This window comes from Hibiscus syriacus, unplaced genomic scaffold (genome assembly GCF_006381635.1).
Source record: "Hibiscus syriacus cultivar Baekdansim isolate YM2019G1 unplaced genomic scaffold, ASM638163v2 tig00111310_pilon, whole genome shotgun sequence".
Lineage (NCBI taxonomy): Eukaryota > Viridiplantae > Streptophyta > Magnoliopsida > Malvales > Malvaceae > Hibiscus > Hibiscus syriacus.
Window position 1 is genome coordinate 125,198 of NW_024063053.1, and position 22,356 is coordinate 147,553.

Sequence of the window (22,356 nt, forward strand, 5' to 3'; positions counted from 1 at the left end):
AAAATATATCAATTAGTATACTGATATGTATCAATGTATTACTATATAGATTTAGAGCGTAATACTATTCCGGAACAATCGAGGGATTATGATCAAATCAAAGCAAGCAAGGCTAAGGTGAGTGCATAATAGAGGTTTAAGGTAATGGAAATAAGACTTGCGATAAGTTATATATGTTTACATATGATTTACCACATGGTATATGAACATGCATATATTATAGTTTGGATTAAATGTGTGTAAGTTATATATGTTTACATATGATTCACCGCATGTTATATGACTCATATGAATGTACTCAAATGCTTGTGTGATAGAGTATGAGATGGATGATTATATGTATATGTGTTTATATGTTATAGTGAATGTTACATGATATAGATATGTATATAAATTTATGAATTTATATGACTATGAAATATGAATGTGATATGTGCATATAGAGAAGACTGAGTGATATGATTTTTACGTTATCACATTTAATACGTGATTACATACACTTGTATTACATGTTATATGATATGAGATAGAGTTTTACACATACATGTGGTATGTGACAGAAGAAAAGAAATATGTGATTATAAGATCATTGATTACACGTACATGGGATACGTGACAGAAAAGAAGAGATATGTGTTTATAAGAGAAATGATATGAATAAGTGATGTTAATATGTAAACTGTTATAAATGATAAGTTCCATGTTATGTGATTTGAGAGCTAGGGGTATAGTTGGCATGCCAAGAGTCGAGGGTTTACCTATGTCTTTTGAGACATATGGACAGTATACCTATGTTCTAAGGAGCATATGGACAGTTTACCTAGGTTCTTCGGGACCTATAGATAGTTGTCTAGGTTCTTTATGACCTCTGGATAGGTCTTTCGGGATAATTATACGAGATGTGGTGACAGCATAGTGCACAAACTCAATAGACTCACATATCTATAGTTCTCAAAAGTGTACATGGGCTAACAAAGAGATAACAATAAATATATCTTATATGTAAAGTATATGCTTTTGTGATATGAATTGTATTATATGATATATGAGATGATGTGTATATTACTTGATTAAATTAATCATATGTGGCTTAAATGAATGAATATATGATTATAAGACATAAATAATAAGAATATGGATAGTGGAATAAGGTTAGTGATGAAAATAGTGTGAGATATGTATATGTGTATATTACATTGTATGTAATATTATATTGTGTTGGTGTGACATCATGAGATGTTGTGCTTATGCATGTTTAAATAGTTAGAGTTCTTTTATAAATTTAATGCCTCACTAAGTCATAGACTTAGCGTGTGATTGTTTCACACGTATGTTACAAAAGCGAGAAGAGAAACTAAGAGAAGCAAGTCAGGTCAGCATCTCCCTTACAAAGTTTCAGATAAGAAAATAGATTAATTAAATGTATTTGATTATTTTTTAATATAGTTGGCATGTACTAATTGATTGAGTTGAATATGCTCTGGTTGGGTTGTAAAATAATTTGATTATATTTATTACTGTAAAGTATTCATTTTCTCAATTGATGAAATTAAGTTTTTAGTGAATTTGTAAAGAACATAGTTTTAAAAAGTCAATGTAACATCTCGGACTCGGATCCGGGTTGGATACGGGTTAGAGGTGTTACATTTAATAGTATCAGAGCTAAATTTTAGCCGATTCTAGGCTTAAACCGAAGTCAAATGAGTTTTAAAAATGTGTACATGCCAACATAAAGTGAAAATTTCTGACATGATAGTATAAGGAGTGTGTTGTCTTGCTAATAGAATTAGATTGCTAAGTTATAATAGAAGTATGATTATGATAATTTCGAAATAAAGTGAAAGGTGATATTCTTGATTGTTATAGCTATTCACCTGCCCTGGCCAGGCAGGATGAAGAGCGGACACCTCAGAAAGTGCCTCATAAAATCAAAGGTTGATTTCTGTAGTTGAAATCATATTAGAATAATGATAGAAGGTTTTCCCAGTTTTGAATCAGAAAAGTGATGCGAAGTATTCTTATTATTCCTTGGAAAAGATAGAATATAGTGAACAAGTGTCACCATAAGAGCGTTAAAAGATCAAATGATGCAGTGAGAATTGGTAGAAGAGTTCAAGAATAAGTGTATTAGTGAAAAGCGTATAAGATGTATAAAGTCAGAGCTTATGGGTTTGAAACGAATGGATAGTATTATGTATAAGCAAGAATGTGTATATGATAAGGATTTGCAGTTAAGATGGAAAGAGTTAGCGTTGGCTAACCAGAGTATGTGATAAAAATGTACCGGAATTATAAGATTATAAGATATTGTCAGGTTAAGATAAAAGATATGAAGTGGATCTGGATACAAGCTAAGGATTGATAAGGAGAGTTTAAGAATGTGTATACCGATGATCAACTTATAAGACAAAGGATGTCAGAATGTTGAGTTTGAACAACGGAAATTACAGGATGTATGAGAATAGAGGTGAAATTGATAAGTTAAGTAAACTACTTTTGAAATAATTTGATTGGAAAGGATGTATATGATTGGTTGACTAGGGATTGTGCCTAAATTGAACAGATGTTATTGATTAACTTTCAGTGTAAAGGTGATAGAGTTATAAGGTTGGAAGAAAAGATAAAGTTGAGTTAATCAATTATAATGTGGATCTGAATATAGTTGTATATTCTGATCAGATAACTATGATGTAGATAAGGGAAAAATATTTGTATGGAGCTTTAAGGAAGGAAAATACAAAGTAAAGAGATAATAAAAAATGAAGTTATGTATAAGTAAATTGGGTTATCAAAGTTACGAGGATACAATGAAGATTGGTACACAGAGATGAGTATGGGTGATAGGAAAAGAGTATGTGAACATGAAAGGAAATATGTGATTTGCGTATAAGGAGATTTTGATTTTGAATAAATAAAGAAATAATGGAATAAAGAAATAAAAAAGATTGAGTTAAAGGATTAGATATGATAAAGGGTATATGGAAGTGTAGATGATAAGTTTGATATAAAAGTAAGAGAAGTGTGTAAGGTAATGTGAAAAGATTGTTTAACTTCGTAAAGTATATGTTTAATCACATTGGAAGAGGATTAGGGTTATTAGTTACTGTTTATATGATAAGCGACAGTAGATGAATGTATAAAGGAAAGAATGTGGATGAAGAGCATTAGAAGATATGTATAGGTAGTGTACTTATCAATGAGTGCAGTGAAAATTCGAGGACGAATTTTCTTAAAATGAGGGGAGATTTGTAACATCCTCAATACCGGGTTAGTAACTAGATTGAAAAATTTCAGAAATTGGTGATTAAAGTAGGATAAATGAATAGTTCAATGACTTATTTGAAATATATGCTGAAGGTTGTTTAGTAATTATTGAATGAATTAAAGGGAAAAATGGTTATTTGATAAGTAAGATTTTTTATTTTTTTCCTTTATAAGATAAGGGAACCACATGGAAGAGGAGAGATTTCTCCAGAGTTCTCTTCTTCTACTTCAGGTGAAGCCATAAGCAAAGGTAAGATCTCTTGTTGGTTGATATTTAGCCGAATTTAAGATTGGGTTTTGATCATTAGATGATAATTAAGCTTAAGAAAAGCTTAATTTATCTTGAAACCATAAGATAAATGAGTCATTAGAGATTAAAGATTAGAAGTTTTTAAAGGAAATCTTGAATGAAAGTTGATAAGTTAAATTCGAAGTTAAATTTGACTTGTCAAAATTTGACTTGTCAAGGGTCTAATTAAGAAGTTAGAAGCAATAGAATTGAGTTTGGAACATGTTGAAAATTTAGTGTAATTCTTGAATTACATATGGATGATAGAATTTTGAGGTTAAAGAGGTGATTAATAAATTGAAATGAGTTTGAATATGTGTATGTGAGTTAAGAATAAAAAAGGGAATGAAATATGAAGAGTTGAGCTAAAAAGAAAGTGAATTTCGTGCTCTAACTGGAATTTATGGGTTGTATGCATCAATGTACATTCAATGTGTACCGATACACTCTCAAACAAATAAACATCGAATGCAATTAGTGCATCGATGCATAAGGAGTGCATCGATGCACCCTCTTAAGATAAAAACATCGAATGTTAATTGTGTACCGATGCATAGATAGTGCATCGATGCACTCGTTAAGGGATGCATCGATACACTATAGGATGCATCGATACACTATAGAGTGCATCGATACATACCTTCATTAAGAGATGAAATAGCCTTTTCTTTTAGTGTAAAAAGTGATAGTTTAAAATATATCAATTAGTATACTGATATGTATCAATGTATTGCTATATAGATTTAGAGCGTAATACTATTCCGGAACAATCGAGGGATTATGATCAAATCAAAGCAAGCAAGGCTAAGGTGAGTGCATAATAGAGGTTTAAGGTAATGGAAATAAGACTTGCGATAAGTTATATATGTTTACATATGATTTACAACATGGTATATGAACATGCATATATTATAGTTTGGATTAAATGTGTGTAAGTTATATATGTTTACATATGATTCACCACATGTTATATGACTCATATGAATGTACTCAAATGCTTGTGTGATAGAGTATGAGATGGATGATTATATGCATATGTGTTTATATGTTATAGTGAATGCTACATGATATAGATATGTATATAAATTTATGAATTTATATGACTATGAAATATGAATGTGATATGTGCATATAGAGAATACTGAGTGATATGATTTACGCTATCACATTTAATACGTGATTACATTCACTTGTATTACATGTTATATGATATGTGATAGAGTTTTACACATACATGTGGTATGTGACAGAAGAAAAAAAAATGTGATTATAAGATCAATGATTACACATACATGGGATACGTGACAGAAAAGAATAGATATGTGTTTATAAGAGAAATGATATGAATAAGTGATGTTAATATATAAACCGTTATAAATGATAATGCCCGTGTTATGTGATTTGAGCGCTAGGGGTATAGTTAGCATGCCAAGAGTCGAGGGTTTACCTATGTCTTTTGAGACATATGGACAATATACCTATGTTCTAAGGAGTATATGGATAGTTTACCTAGGTTATTCGGGGCCTATGGACAGTCGTCGAGGTTCTTTATTACCTCTGTATAGGTCATTCGAGACAATTATGCGAGCTGTGGTGATAGCATAGTGCACAACCTCAATAGACTCACATATCTATAGTTCTCAAAAGTGTACATGGGCTAACAAAGAGATAACAATAAATATATCTTACATGTAAAGTACATGCTTTTATGATATGAATTGTATTATATGATATATGAGATGATGTTTATATTGTTTGATTAAATGAATCATATGTGGATTAAATGAATGAATATATGAGTATATGATTATAAGACATAAATAATAAGAATATGGATAGTGGAATAAGGTTAGTGATGGAAATAGTGTGAGATATGTATATGTTTATATTACATTGTATGTAATGTTATATTGTTTTGGTATGACATCATGAGATGATATGGTTATGCATGTTTAAATAGTTAGAGTTCTTTTTATAAATTTAATGTCTCACTAAGTCATAGACTTAGCGTATGATTGTTTCACACGTAGGTTACAGAAGCGAGAAGAGAAGCTAAGAGAAGCAAGATTGGTCAGCATCTCCCTTACAAAGTTTCAGATCAGAAAATAGATGAATTAAATGTATTTGATTATTTTTTAATATAGTTGGCATGTACTAATTGATTGAGTTGAATATGCTTTGATTGGGTTGTAAACTAATTTGATTGTATTTATTACTGTAAAGTATTTATTTTCTCAATTGATGAAATTAAGTTTTTAGTGAATTTGTAAAGAACAGAGTTTTGAAAAGTCAATGTAACACCTCAGACTCGTATCCGGGTTGGATACGGGTTGGGGGTGTTATAATAAATGTAAAAAGAAAAATTTTAGTCGGATTTTCAAAAAGTCAAAATATTGAAAAGTCAATGTTACACCTCATATTCGTATCCAGGTCGGGTACGGATTGGGGTTGTGACAATGATAATGTGTCTCTTTCTCCTAATAACGTATATTTCTAATGATCCGATAGAAGTTTCAACTTAATCTCACGTGCCTGTAAAATCTCACAAAAATTTACCTTTTTGTTCTTAATGAGCTTCCTCTTGTCAGTACAGAGATCTTTCAGAAATATCACATACCTTGAAACCTTTTTTATTACGTCAAGTAATGGAATGTTGATTTCAACTTTTTGAAAAATATCGAGAATCTCTTTTTCTTCAGCCTCCTCATCATGTTGACGAGTTTTCTTGGGAATGGGGAATGTACACCATATGGTGATAGAACATACGATTCCACCAATACTTTTGATTATTCATTTTTCATTATGGGATTTGCGTTAACTTCTTCCAGGCAACCAAATTTAATAACAACTCCGTTTCATAGGGTCATTGCGCATGCCCTTTGTCTCAAATTTGGTTCCATTTGAGACATAAGTTTTTATTGGTATTTCAAACGACTCATAGCTAATGTAAATTAACTCATCTGTTTATCAATTGTTTTTAAAAAAAATAACCTTGGTTTTTTGTTGGAATTTCTCTTGGGAAAGTTTAAGCCTTTCGACTATTAACTCCAAAGATAAATTCTGCGATTAATATTGTTAAGGCATAGATGGTTGCGATTGACAAGGTTGATTGTATTTAGGATTTGAACTATAACTAATATTCGAATAGTCCCTCCAACGAACATTGCATGTATTTAAGTGAGTTATAATTTTGGGGAGGTCTTGGAAAATTACCTACAACATCTACATGTGTTATATTATCCTTTTGAAGCGTCAAACAACATTTTGTTAGATGATCTGGCATAGTACACATTATACATAAGTGAGTTGGACATATTTTACTTGCAAGCAAATTTTGAACAATATTAGTAAGTTTATCGATTTCATCTTCAATGGAATGTATACTTAACTCATGAACCCGTCGGGTGGGTTCATTAGAGGGATAAAATTATTGATTGTTAGTGGCCATAATTAAAATCAAATCCCTAGCCACATGAGGGGTCATGTTTACCTGGGCTTCTCCGCTTGTTGCATCGATCATTTTCATCTCCATATGAAGTAGTCATTCATTTGTAGAAGAGTTTGTTTCAATAAGTTGTGTTATGAACAACTTGCATATAGCTTTTTGATGTTTTCCAAGTAATTGTACAATGATTTATTATCCTTTCTTTAAATCCCTGCAATACTCCTCCTTAGGGTCACATGCATATGATAATTATGTTCGATGTTAGCCATATAACAATCAATCTTGCTGAATATATTAATTCAATGCTTAAAGGGACTCAATATATTTTGGTAGCAAGTATTGTTAGGGAGACTTACTTTAGATTGGGTAAAGTTTAGGCAGTCAAAGCTGCACAAATAGAGGTAATGATCAACGATGGTAGAAATTTGGCTCCAGATTGGAGAAGGCAATGAACAAAAATCAAACACATGCAACATCAATGTTTGTTCATAATTTCGCAAGACTTGATTCTTATTACGTTGTCAAAGCACTTGTTCAACTGCATGAGGGTGGTAATTCTCCACATACACCAGTAATCTAAATAGAATAGTAATCTAAATAGAATATAGTGTGATTGTGGTCGATTTCAAGCTTTCAGATACCCATGCGCTCACGCTATTGCTACATGTTAATGTAGACTTATACTTTTATGCTGATGATTATTATAGCCTGCATACTATGTGCAACATATATAGTTATGAGTTTAAGTATCTCCTAAATAATGCTTATTGGCCCCTAACAAATTTTGAAGAGTGATTGTAAAATCTATAATTAAAAAGGAAATTAAAGGGTCATACTGAATTAGTCGAATTCATATTGATATGGATGATCCTCAACGAATGTAATGTCTGCCAAAGCTTTATGGTCACTGCAGAGGTGAAGGCCATAACAGGAACCATTGTCCACATCTTCCAAAATATCGACCGAACCGATAAAAGCTTCATAGTTTTATTCTCATATTGTTTGTTGTACCTTTTTTGTGTGTATGGATATTTATGAATATCAGTAATCATCTTTATTTTTAACTTTTCATATATAATTGCAAACCATTCATAAATAACTTTTAAATAAACACAAATTCATACATATATTTAAAACATTTTTTCAACATAAAAAATATTTTTTCCTCTTCTTCTTCCTCTCAATTTTTACATTATTATTTTCCTTTTTTTTTCATTCCTTTTTATAAGTCGTTTGTTGCATCGAATTGGTAAATTTTCATTCTTCTTCTTCTTCTTGATTTTCATCTTTCTATTCTTCTCTTCAAGTTTCATTATCTCATTGTGTTGATCAAGTATCGACTTTATTGCCTCTTTTACCTACTCCTCATATGAAGTCGAACTTGAATACGAATCGTTGAAGTTAGAGTAATAAGACGAAAATAGATCGTTCAGAAATTTTTCGCAATATTCTTCCCACAAATACATGATTTGATTCTCGTATAAACTCTATCAACTCACCCCACTCCTATTTATATTGAAAATTTATCAAAATGACCGTTGAATCTCGTCACGCCCACATGATGAGTTCTATCAATTCAAATTATGTCGTTGGCCAACGGCTATAAACGATTAGTTATTTAAACCCAAAGGAACTCGTCACATTGACATGACGAGTTCCATTATTTTTTCTATATTTAAGAAAACCTCCAATCCAAAAAATATTATTTTAATGGGATTCGTCACCTCAACATGACGAGTTCCAAGAAAAATAATTAAATATGAATCGATAGAATAAAATAAATTTTCCAGATGAACTTATTACGTCGCATAACGAGTTCCATAAATACGGTAATGAATGTCGTAGATCCCAAAATAAACTTTTATATTGAGCTAATTGTTTTTACCGTTTGCCCTAAGGGGGGGGGATGATAAGATGGCCATCAATGTGAAAGAATGGGCCACGCAAGGCCTATAACAGAAAAGAAGTATAGCTAACCATAGAGATCGAGGCCCACATCTAAAAACGGATTGGTTCGGTCCTTTCGTTGTTACACAATCAACAGAAAAGAACAAAGCATTTCTTTCCAAGTATTTTACATTCATTGTTATGGACGGTCATGGTTGAGTTTTTTGTCCACATAAAATTATTTTAAAAATTAAATCGATTTACAAGTATTCAACTCGATCAAAGTTTAGAGAGCCCTATTCGATTTAAAATTTGATTCAATTTTATGGGTAAAACCAGTATCCGACATATATAAAGTAAAATGAATAATTAATTGAAAAAAATAATATAAAAATATTAGTATAAGTATCTCTAAATACTTAAAAATAATAATTATAATATTATTTTGGATTGAATTTTTCACTATAAACATAAATAAGATTTGATCTCATTCCTTTAAAAAAACTCTAATATTATCTAAATTTAAATATTTTTTAAATTATCTAACAAATCGCATCAAAATAGATCATAATATGTCAGATCGGAATCGAATATAATCCCTAAGCATTGCCCCCGCAAAACAGTGTTTTATTTAGTGAATAATTTCTGCCATATGCCATAACATTGATTTCATTTCGGTCTTCAAGGCATTAAATGACAACAATATGCATAAAACCAAGATCGGTTGAAGGAGGATTTAATGCTTCTGATTAACAGTAATATTGCTAACTGTCCAGACAATCTAATAGCACACACATACATAAATTTTGACACCTACAAAATTATGGCTGGACCTAGCTGTGCCCATTTAATGATACAACACTCAACTCTGTTTCCCTTTCTTTTCTTCTTTGAATATATATATATACATGGACAATATAATTCAAAACATGACGTGTGATGATTCTGAAAACTGTAATGAAATTTACGACGATTGTTTTATTACAATATCATGAGTAAAGTGCGTTTTAAATGCCAATCGTGTGTTGAAGTGCCAAAAGCGGATATAATAAATACGTGTGAACCATCGAGAGCACGCCTGCTATAATTGCCCATACTCACTGTGTCATCTTCCTCTTGGATCACAGCGAATTTGCTTGATCGAATTAATAAATGGGGACAAAGAGTATACAAAAATTTACTCCATTGTTTTTTTCATTTTACAGTTGGCTTTATTCCCGTTTTGAAGAGGGAAGGGAAAAAGAGTAGGGCAATGGGCAATGGCCCTCAAATAGTTACCTTAACATCAAGTCCTCAGACCCATCAAAACCTATACATTTACTCTTTGTTTTGATTATGATTATTTTTACAGTTGGGTGTATTCCCCATTAAGTAAAAGGAGTTGTATGCAATGACCCTCAAATGGTAACGTTAACATCAAGTCATTCGGCAAAGAGGGCCCCTCGTCGTTTCTATTTGAACACCAAAACAAAATTCATTTAAACCGAACAAGACAAAAAAACTAAACAGGAGAAGGATGATGACGATCCATCCTTCTGTACCTATTTCATTGCACCATATTTTCAGTTTCATTTGTTTTTCGAAGGGAACTGCAGAGGATTCAGATATATAAGCAAAAGATACAAAATGTAAAACAAAAAATTTAAATTCCTGCCCATTTTGTCTGAGTGCCCGTTGTTGTAAATGCTAGTTGCTGTCTTCATATAAATGCCAGGAAAATGGAAACTATACTCATTTATGAGCAATCTTGGCCAACCAGAATGCAACACTTTTGTAAATGCCCAAATGTGTTTAATATATATTTTGCATAAATATTTACGAATCGATAATGCATTAAACACATTTAAATTCATAATTTTCAAATATAATAATAATAATAATTAAATATGCCTGGATTTTAGGCAAATGAAAGATTCCACGGAAAAAGGGTGTTCATACATATATATTAGAAGGGAAAGGAAGAACAATAAGCTACGAAGTTAAGTGCGAGAAGAATAATTTAAAGGCCACTCTCTTTTTTCATCAGGTCGCTATCAGAACACCAACTTCCTACAATGTGCTGGGATGTCATTACTTTCCCCAGCCAAAGCAGCAAGATCTCCAATGGTTTCGCCGATTAGGTCTCGAAATATTAGTGGTTCGATGTCGAGAACCGCTTTGGACATCTCTAAGGGGCAACCTTCCCACCCGTTGATGGCATCCTCAGCAAGGTCCTTTCTTAACACGCCACCAATGACCTCAAGCAAGTCATCCGATGTGTCCCTCTCTCTGATATTTTGGAATTCAGACCAAATTTGTTGCAACGAAGTCTCCCCGGACCCCGAATTCGTGACGGAGATGAGCTTCCATGGCTGTAATTGCTTCTTTCGGTTGAGAATTTCATTGATGGTGTCGAATATAAGCTTCCTTTGGAGTCTAGAGACTTTGGAAGTGTCTTTGCCCTTCACATATTGTTGCTTCTCCAGCAATAAAAAGGCATTGGAGCCATGATCCAAGTAATGGGATGCTCTAAGGATATCAGAAATGTACATAAAATCACAATCATCAGCAGCTTTGTCTTCGGATTTTGATTCCAGGGATAAGGTTGCAGGACTCCACATTTCATCTTCTGATTCACCAAGTTGATCTGATGATAACAAGAGAAAAAAATAAATTAAAATCTCAGTTCCAGGCTTTGATTGGAAATTTACCCAATCCCAAAATAGTTCTGTTTTCAGCTTTAAATTCATCGTCGCTTTCACTCTATTTCCCATACGCACATATTTTAACACAAGAGTTGGAACATTTTCGTACAATTATCGAAGGCAGCATGGGATACTCTAAACTCTAATGGCCTCAAACGGCCATCTGTCAGGCAGAAGTACGAGGATTTTACCCTTTTCTCACATCAGGTAAATTTTGTTTTGCAGGATGAGGTTTCAGTCACTTTTTCTATTTACAGCCGATCTTCGAACATAGTTACTGTTCATCATTTTACTATTTTCGAGTTTGACTCGCAAATATTTCCCGCTGGTTCGTGCATGAATTCGTCCCAAATAAAAGTGGTTTGATTAATCATGGATTAATCAAACAAATAAAATCTAAGGCTCTTGTAATTAGGGGCTGAACTACAATGGTACTTACGTGATACGTCACTGTAGTCATATGCAAAACATAGCCAATCAAAATCAGTAAGTAGGCTTCTTCACTTTCCCATAAAAATTTAGTCTAATATTTTAGGGTAAAATCACTTGTTTGTAATTTGTTTTAAAAAGTGGCATGTTTATTTCGTCTAATATTATTGTCTCCTTGAGGGTAGTTTACGCAAAAAAAACAAGCACTAGAATTTTTGTCCGTACCTTTGAAATCAATGCTCCGTTTCATGATAGGGGAAGGAGGCGACTCTTCCTTGTAAAACGAAGAATCAAGTACGGAGACCGGACTCGGCTGCAACTCAGCCGCGGCAGCAGCCATCTCTGCAATGCTGTGAAGAAGCTTATCGCATCTTTCCAGAAGGCTGTTCCCTTCCTTGTAGTCATCCACCTTGGATTTCTTTAACACCCAATGTTTCATAACAACAAATTACTGGTTTGAATGAATACGATAGTTAAGCAAATTTAATTTAGTAATTTGAGAAAACTTATACCTCCGTATCAGTTTGAGAAGACGAGCTAATGCTACTTTCTGAAACAATACATGCTTGATCCTCCGCTGGAATAAATACCTTCTCTTCTTTATCATAAATCTCAGGTGTTGGTTTCATGTTTCGGGGTAATATATCGGTCAAATGATCTAATCCGGTTCTTCTCACTTTGACCCGAGGGGACTGAACCGGAGTCACTCTTCTTTGCTCTACATTACCACTACCTCTCCTCTGCGTTTCTACACTCAGTGGCCTTCTGTTGGGACCCCTGACGCCACAGTCATTCCTACCTGGAGAAATCGAGCCCTTACCCCTGCTTTGGTTCCGGACATTCCGTTTAATCTCCGGCAGATCACGTCTCGGACTCATAATCGGCGGTGAGTCAATATTCAAGTTACGGTGAGGTCCTGGTCTTGACCGATAACTTGAAGGAGGCGAATCTTTGCCAATCCTTCTGACGGCAGAAGTCGGTTGGCTTCCCGGTTTGATAACGACAATTGGAGATTGTTCATGTTGATAAACAGAGTTCCTGTTATTCGTTTGACTCGGAGATTTCTTGGTGTGTAGAAGGCCTTTGAGCTGCAAAGCTTCGAGGATTTGCTTTAGAGTCTCGAGATCTTTCGATGGCTCATCGATTCCTCTCATCTTAAGACGTTTCTCAATCTCTCCGTAGACGGAAGCGGTCTGTTTTCGCTCGGCAAAGATATCTGCTGAATCGTAGAAACATTTTCTTCTGTCCATTCCTCGAACTGGAGCTTGAACCGGTTCAGTTCTAGCATTTCTGAAGCTTTCTGATCTACTGAGGTTTACACGATCTTGTTTGGCTCCATTTTCTCTTACAACATTGCTCGAAACTCCTCCGTTCTGGAAATTTGGTTGCTGGCTTTGTTTTGAACGGAAATTAACTCCATCAATGAAACGATGCTGAAACAGATCTCGACCTCTTACTTCTGACGCGGACCTTTGGAGCTCCAATTTTCTGTCCGGTTCAGGATTCAAATCCGGTAACGGTTCCAGTCCCATGAGCCTCGCTATTACGCTTGGTGACCTTTGTTTATAGCTATCATCCGCCTCATATTCTACTCTGCTACTTTCGCATCGTTTGGCAGATAAAATGGAGGCGTTCGTACGGATCTCCCGGGGCTTAAGGCTTCCTTTAGCATCAACGACAGCTCTGCTATCAAGAGAAAGCCGTGGAGCTTCCTTAAATTTCCATGGCGACCTCGCGCTACCTTCTTTGCATTCAAAAATTGCAAGGGGAAGAGATGATTTGCCGTGATTACCAGTCGGCGTGGTAGGTTCCCGCACCGGAGTTTGCTTCGAACGGTCTGGTGATGCTGATATTCGACCTTGTGGCTGCTTATCTAATTCTTTCTCTGACTCCGTCGTCGTTTCACCTGCCTGAAAAAAATAAGTCAATAAGACGAGAGAAACTAACGTAAAGAATATAGAGATTTCACAAAACGAAAACCAACCGGCGTTGGCGTGGGAGGGAGGCGCTTAGTGGAGTAAAGGCGTTTGCCGGAAAGAATCTGATGACGATCAAAGATCTGAAAGAAGCCAGCCATGCATCCCATTTGTTTCCCTATTCGCTTCTCAAGATTTTGCTCTGGAAATATATTACCCGTCATCATTTTTCCTCTTGTTAAACTCAATAATCCTCTTCTTGCTGACAAACTTAAGCTTCTGGGTGGACTTGCATCCCCAAATAGCTCACCATGAATGATTGCATGTTTCTTTTTCCACTGCTCTGTCTGTGGCTGAGGGGTTTTGCGACAGCGGTCTCTATACGCATCTCCCGCTTTTCTGGTCTTTAAAAGGGTGGGCGAAGTCGAGGAAAAAGAGCAGTGGGTGTGGGGGGCAAATGAACATGCTCTACCTTTTTATCAAAATGACAAATTAGTCCATTAGATTTTAATACATTTCGTGAAAGCGTAGACTCCAATAATATTTACATCCTACATATTTTTTTTAAAACTATGATTAGATTTTGGGTACTACTAAAGATACCAACTTTTTCTAAACATACCAAGTCAAACTACTACCTATTATTTTAAATAATCCACCACACTAAAATTCATCATAAATAAATCGACATACGGGTACTCGTAAAATTCAGGTACCCGGAATATCCGGGTCGGGACACGGACCGAGAAATCACCGACCCAGATTTGCACACCCCTAGCGCACATTGGTTTATGCTTGGCGTGCGTAATTCCATCTCATCCATTGATTTTTGGCCATCGTGTTATTAACCGTTAGATGATCTGACTAATGTTAAAATATAAAAGTTGCATCTGCATGAGAAACCCATATGTTAGTCGTAAGGAAGAGTTAAATATTAATAACAAAAAATATCTTCGACATTTTTATATATTTTGAGTTAAATTAGAAAAAAATATGAATTGAGAATATATATTAAAATAATAAAAAAAAAGTAGGTTCTGATTTGTTTTAATTATTTCAATTTCAATTTAATTTTATTTTTGTTACATATTAATTTTATTTTTCTTTAAATTTTCAGGTATCACAAATATTTTTAATCGAACAAATTTATAACAGATATGAACTTTTGATCGAATAACACCCAACCCGTGCGTCACACATTAACATAACCCATTTGCCCATTTTTATTTCTTTGCCACCCATACACCCTACATATTTATTAAAAAAATAATAAAGAAATAAAAATGATGCCCTCTCTTTCCTTTTCTATTATTCTATTAAAAGAATTGGTATGTTTAGTAAAACATTTGGTACATTTAGACACACCCTAGATTTTAATTCAAATGAATTTATAAAAATCGTTAAATTCACCGAATCTACTTATAAAAATTTATATAATTAGCGGTTAAATAATAATTTAATACTTACATTATTAATTTATAAGATTTTGATTACTTGAACTTAATTATTATTAGTCGACGACATGTCGTATTAATAAAACGAGTTGATATTTACTTGATTACTGATTTTTGGATAAAATATTTATTTAACTTTTAAATTTTAGATAATCCATCTTCAAATTTTGATAAAATATAAATTTAACAAATAAACCATATTAAAGTCTTCTATCGTCGGACAGCATGATAACTAGGTGAACCACAGGGAAGAATTGCAAATTCGATGGTAAAATTACCACGTGCCACGAATCACCACCGTTCTAACTACACTAGTTGAGGGTTCATCGAAAGGTGCATACACTGTAACCTCTCAGATCGATGTGGATAACCCGATCCGATCTGGGTTGTCACATTAGGGCCACCGGAGCGACCCACTGTAAAAATAGCGGAATTTAAAACTTTTTATCAAAACAAGTAAACCCATAAACTCATTTATCATATTCAGAAATAAAACAGATTTTCAGACTCGTATATAAAGCTAAATACAATTACATGCCCCATGATCACATGTATCATACTCTCCAAGCAACGCCGAAAGAACTCCCTTACTGATCTCGATAGCTGCACTGACACAATTCTTTTTAATCTAAAAATGTGAGTAACAGAGTGAGCTTTGAAAAACTCAGTAATACAGAACTACCAAATGATGCTAAAGAACGTGCAAATACAGATAAACATATATTTCCTTATTGGTTCAGACATCTACAGATTTTTATACTGAGCGGAGATCCTACAGATATTTCAGGTAGTAACAGATAGTAAGCGTTTAGTTCATGAAAATATTTTAGATGACTGAGTCCAGGAGGTCAGAATAGGTTATCTAGTGTGTTCCCATAAAACCAGTAAAAGATACAAATCTTTTTAAAACATATTTTTAATTTTTAAAACATGAACACTACCCCCATCCTTTCACAATCTGTTTTTGTAGGTTCTCCAGAACCATACAACCCACACAACCAGTAAGGCCCTGAGCACAAAGCCGAGTAGCCTGCATATATACTTCCTCCAACAATAGCCCTCCCAAATAAAACATTTTTCCATCAGTAAACGGATTTATCAGAAATCAAAACAGAATTCAGATCAGATATCAGAACAGAATCTATATCAGAAATCAAAACAGAATCCAGGTCAGGTATCAGAACGTAATTCAAATCGGAAATCAGATAAAACATTCATGTGATTAAGGAACACACTAGTGTTTATAGATATTATTCAGAGGTATTGAATAATATTATCAGGAAGAGAAACACGGATCTTCAGTATACCAATAGAATGACGGAAGTTAGAATCACTATTGGAAGAGTTCATTAACTAACAGAATCATCAATTATTTAGAATGTGATTTTAGCTGATAAGGAAGAAATAAAGGTTCGGGACATTTACAATCTGTGTCGATCTATCGGATTATCGAAATAACTCAAGCTGAACAACTCTAGAACTAATGAATGTTGACTGGCCATGTAACATCCCAAACTAGGGGTTAGTGGCTAAATTGTAAAGTTTAAGAATTTGATGAATTAAGTAGAAGAATGGAATAATTCGATGATTTATTTGAAAATAATTCCTAAAAGTTGTTAGTAATTATTAAAGTAGATGAAGTGCAAAATGGTCATTGAACAAAGATAATATTAAATATTAATAAATGGGTATTATAATATATGAGAGGTATGATTGAAGAGATAAGTTTTAGACTTATCTTCTTCATCTTCATCTTCTTTCAAACGTGAAGGGCCAAGCTTGCAAAGGTGAGTTTCTTTGTTAGTTGGTTATTTGCTAAATTTATGGTTGGGTTTTGATCATTAGATAATAACTAAGCTTAAGGAAAGCTTAAGTTATCTTAAGATTGAAAGATAAAGAAGTTATGAAAGATTAAAGAAAATGAGTTTTTAAAGGAAATTCTGGAAAGAGTTAATAAGAGATTTTTAAGATGGAATTTGACTTGTCATCAATAAGAATAAGAGATTTATGAAGTTAGAAAAGATTTATAACAAATTTGAAAGTTTAGTAAGATTCTTAATTTTAAGAATCTTGATGAAATATGGAAGATAAATATGATTTATATGGGCATAAGTTGGTTTCAATAATGATAGTTGAGTTTAAAGTCATAATAGGGGATCAAAATAGAAGAATTAAGGGAAGAGTTGATGATTTACGTGTTAAAATGTCAGTTCTGGGCAATGTGCATCGATGCACATTCATTGTGCACCGATGCATCGATGATAAATACCAGAAATTGTTTAAGATGCATCGATGCACATGCAGTGCATCGATGCATGAATTTAAATAGAAAACATCGAATAGGATTTATGCATCGATGCATAAGGAGTGCATCGATGCATCCCCATTAAATAAAAACATCGAATGCATTTTATGCACCGATGCATAAGTAGTGCATCGATGCATACATTCATTGAAAGAGGAAATGGGCTTTTCTCTTAGCCTAAGAAGTGACAGTTTAGAATATATCAATTGGAATATTGATATGAATCTGTGTATTGTTATGTAGAGATAGAAAGTGATCCGTTTCGGGACAATTGAGGAATTAGAATCGAATCAAAGCAAAGCTAAGGTGAGTGCAATTTATTTTGTACTTATTTTATTGAATTAACATTGGCTTGTGATGAGCCAGTGATGGAGTTACTATGGTAAGAAGTAACTTCTAAATTGTTATGTGATTACCATGTATGCATTAATACATAGAAATAGATGGATGCTATGTTATATGATTTATATGCTTAAGTGAAATGCAACATATGATATATGTTATTTGACATGACATGCATGGTTACATGAAAGAAAGCTATGTGACTACATGTATATGTGAAAGAAGCTATAAGCTTATATGCACATGTGATATATGTGATATGAATTATATGAAATGATTTACGTGAATACATGTATATATAATACATGTGATATGATATGAGATATATGGTTACACATACATGTGGTATGTGACAGAAGAGAAAGAACAAGTGATACGAAATGTATAAATAAATGCCCATAGTATATGATACGAGAGCTATAGGTATAGTTGGCATGCCAAGAGTCGAGGGTTTACCTATGTTGAAAGGAACATATGGATAGTTGCCGAGGATCTTTATGACCTCTGGATAGTTACCGGGGTTCTTTGTAACCTCTGGACAGGTCCTTCGGGACGAATACTGAACGAATGTTCGGTGCCCCATGAGGGAATTTATACGAGCTGTGGTGACAGCATTAGTGCACAACCTCAATGTACTCACATACCTCTATTCTCAATAATATACATGGGCAATGAAATTGACAGACAAATGAAAGTGAAAGTGATAAAAGAAGGTAAGTTGAATGTGTGCATGACCTGATTGTATATTGTTATCATACAATAGATTCATGCATATTGATATGTCACGATTCAATGATATGAATGCACATACATGAATTATATGATGTTATGTGTGTTTCTGGGTATAGTGATATATGTGTTATATGATGAGTATATGGTAAGTGGAAAGGATTATTGATAGTGTTTGCATATGTATGTCTTTTATTTATATGAAATGATATATGGTTATATTATATGTTTTATATGCCTCACTAAGTCTATGACTTAGCGTGTAAGTGATTTACACGTAGGTACCAAGAAACGAGAAGTGAAAGAATAGAAGTGGCAAAGACAGTATCACTACTAAAAGATTAGATCAGAAGTATTTGACAAAGTATGTATTTGGTTATGTATAAAGTGTTGGCATGTAATAAGTCATTAAGTACGAGCACTCTGATCAAGTCTGTATTTTGTTTTAAATAAAGTTTTAAATTTCCCGGGATTTTTCTTAAGAGTCAAGATTTGAAAAGTCAATGTGACACGCCAGACTCGTATCCGGGTCGGGTACGGGTTGGGGTTGTTACATTTAATGGTATCAGAGCTACGGTTTAGCCGATTCTAGGCTAAAAACGAAGTCAAAAGTGTTTTAAAAAGTATACATGCCAACGAAATAGTGAAAACTTCTGATATGATAGAAAGTAAGTATACTGTTTTGCTAATAGAATGATATGATTGTATTTTATTAGATGTCTGGACAAGACAACTCCTGAGACGTAGCGGGAAATGATAGATTAGCTGAAGGTAGTAATTCACCTGCCCTGGCCAGGCAAGGTGAAGGACAGACACTTTCTGGAGTGACTATGCATGACCAAGACGTTTTCTTTAGAACGTTAGACGCGGTGTTGATGCGTTTCCAATCTCCTGCTCCTTCCACTCCGAGAAGGAATATAGCAAAAGATTTAAAAGGATTAGGAGCTCCTGAATTCAAAGGTGAAGTTGAGGAGAGTCCTGTTGAAGCGGACTTTTGGCTCAATGACGTAAAGATTATGCTAGATGGACTTCATTGTTCTGATATGGAAAAGTTAGACGGAGTAGTCTCCTTGCTTCGTGGACAAGCGAGAATATGGTGGACGAACGTTACTCTAAGAATGATAAGTGACCAAGTGACCTGGTTCTTGTTTTTAGAAGAGTTCAAACACAAGTATATAGGAGACCAGTTCATCAAGCAAATGAAACAATAATTCTTGAATCTGAAGCAATTGGATCACACTATATATGAATATGAGTGTGAATTCAATAAGTTGAGTCGTTTTGCGGCTGAGTTAGTTCCAACAGAAAAAGATGCATGCGAATGGTTTGTGGAGGGCTTACGCCCGAGATTAAAGGAGATGTTGATTGTGTTAAATCTGTCCTCGTTTCAAGAGGTAGTGAATCGTGCAAAAGCTCTTGAAAGAGCTCAGAATGAACGTTATGGGGATCAAAGAGTTCAATTTTTTAAAAGAACGGGGCCTTCATCGAGTTTAGTATCACCCAAAAGAAGTAGAGATTCTGATTTTCGATCTCAAGCACGGTCAGAGTCGATGACATCCTCTGCTAGAGGATCAAGTCAGATGAGAGATAGACAGACTCAATTTGTAGAGTCTGGTGATAGAAGAGCACAATTGAGACATTGTCAGAATTGTGGAAGATATCATGGTGGGATATGTAGAATTAAATCTGGAGCTTGTTTCCGATGTGGGGAAATAGGACATTTCATGAGAGATTGTCCATTGAAGGACAGAGAGCTTGCACAATCAGAACGATCTGTTTTGATGTCTCAAAGAGGTAGGGGTAGAGGTAGAGAAAAGAATCAAACAGAATCTTCTACTCAACAGGAGATGCGCTCCACTGTTAGAATATATAATCTTAATGATAATGAAGACTGTGAGGACCCAGAATTATTAGCAGTATCTTTCGGTTGTATAGTAAATGCGTTATGATATTGGTTGATTTAGGCTAGCATAATTACATTTGAACAGTAAATTGATGAGAGAAGTACTAATTTTAGTTATGAGTTAATTGTAGTAGTTTTATTGATATAAACCCATTAAGGTATAATGTTCAGGTAAATAAGATTTGTGGTTACTTGAGTGGATTAAATAGCGTATGAGAACATGAGAAAATATATGGTTTAGTTATGCTATAAGGAAATCTTGATAAGGAGGAATAAATAGAGAAAGATATGAGAATGATAGAGTTTAAAGAATCAAGTAGAATAAGTGTTATAAGTGGTGTTAGATTATTTATAGCATGAGTGAAGAGATATGTAGTGAGTAATTAAAGAGGACTGTATATAAGGATTGCTTCATATTGTTATAAAATGAAAATTCGAGGACGAATTTTCTTAAGGAGGGGAGAATTGTAACATCCCAAACTAGGGGTTAGTGGCTAAATTGTAAAGTTTAAGAATTTGATGAATTAAGTAGAAGAATGGAATAATTCGATGATTTATTTGGAAATAATTCCTAAAAGTTGTTAGTAATTATTAAAGTAGATGAAGGGCAAAATGGTCATTGAACAAAGATAATATTAAATATTAATAAATGGGTATTATAATATGAGAGGTATGATTGAAGAGATAAGTTTTAGACTTATCTTCTTCATCTTCATCTTCTTTCAAACGTGAAGGGCCAAGCTTGCAAAGGTGAGTTTCTTTGTTAGTTGGTTATTTGCTAAATTTATGGTTGGGTTTTGATCATTAGATAATAACTAAGCTTAAGGAAAGCTTAAGTTATCTTAAGATTGAAAGATAAAGAAGTTATGAAAGATTAAAGAAAATGAGTTTTTAAAGGAAATTCTGGAAAAGAGTTAATAAGAGATTTTTAAGATGGAATTTGACTTGTCATCAATAAGAATAAGAGATTTATGAAGTTAGAAAAGATTTATAACAAATTTGAAAGTTTAGTAAGATTCTTAATTTTAAGAATCTTGATGAAATATGGAAGATAAATATGATTTATATGGGCATAAGTTGGTTTCAATAATGATAGTTGAGTTTAAAGTCATAATAGGGGATCAAAATAGAAGAATTAAGGGAAGAGTTGATGATTTACGTGTTAAAATGTCAGTTCTGGGCAATGTGCATCGATGCACATTCATTGTGCACCGATGCATCGATGATAAATACCAGAAATTGTTTAAGATGCATCGATGCACATGCAGTGCATCGATGCATGAATTTAAATAGAAAACATCGAATAGGATTTATGCATCGATGCATAAGGAGTGCATCGATGCATCCCCATTAAATAAAAACATCGAATGCATTTTATGCACCGATGCATAAGTAGTGCATCGATGCATACATTCATTGAAAGAGGAAATGGGCTTTTCTCTTAGCCTAAGAAGTGACAGTTTAGAATATATCAATTGGAATATTGATATGAATCTGTGTATTGTTATGTAGAGATAGAAAGTGATCCGTTTCGGGACAATTGAGGAATTAGAATCGAATCAAAGCAAAGCTAAGGTGAGTGCAATTTATTTTGTACTTATTTTATTGAATTAACATTGGCTTGTGATGAGCCAGTGATGGAGTTACTATGGTGAGAAGTAACTTCTAAATTGTTATGTGATTACCATGTATGCATTAATACATAGAAA

At 33.7% G+C, this 22,356-nt stretch overlaps 1 protein-coding gene across 2 annotated transcripts; it reads right to left on the reverse strand.

Moving 5' to 3' along the window:
- Positions 1 to 10,779: 10,779 nt before the first annotated feature.
- On the reverse strand, positions 10,780 to 14,401 carry LOC120158264 (protein LONGIFOLIA 1-like). Of its 2 annotated transcripts, none has more exons than XM_039169149.1 (4): positions 13,983 to 14,401; positions 12,589 to 13,908; positions 12,224 to 12,416; positions 10,780 to 11,511 (listed from the first exon to the last, which is right to left on the reverse strand). In XM_039169149.1, the coding sequence occupies exons 1-4, from the start codon at positions 14,139 to 14,141 to the stop codon at positions 10,919 to 10,921; spliced, it is 2,265 nt and encodes a 754-aa protein (XP_039025080.1). In that variant the 5' UTR covers positions 14,142 to 14,401; the 3' UTR covers positions 10,780 to 10,918. The 2 variants fall into 2 exon arrangements, with proteins under 2 accessions (XP_039025080.1, XP_039025079.1); XM_039169148.1 differs by having other exon boundaries at positions 12,511 to 13,908; positions 13,983 to 14,397.
- Positions 14,402 to 22,356: the final 7,955 nt, after the last annotated feature.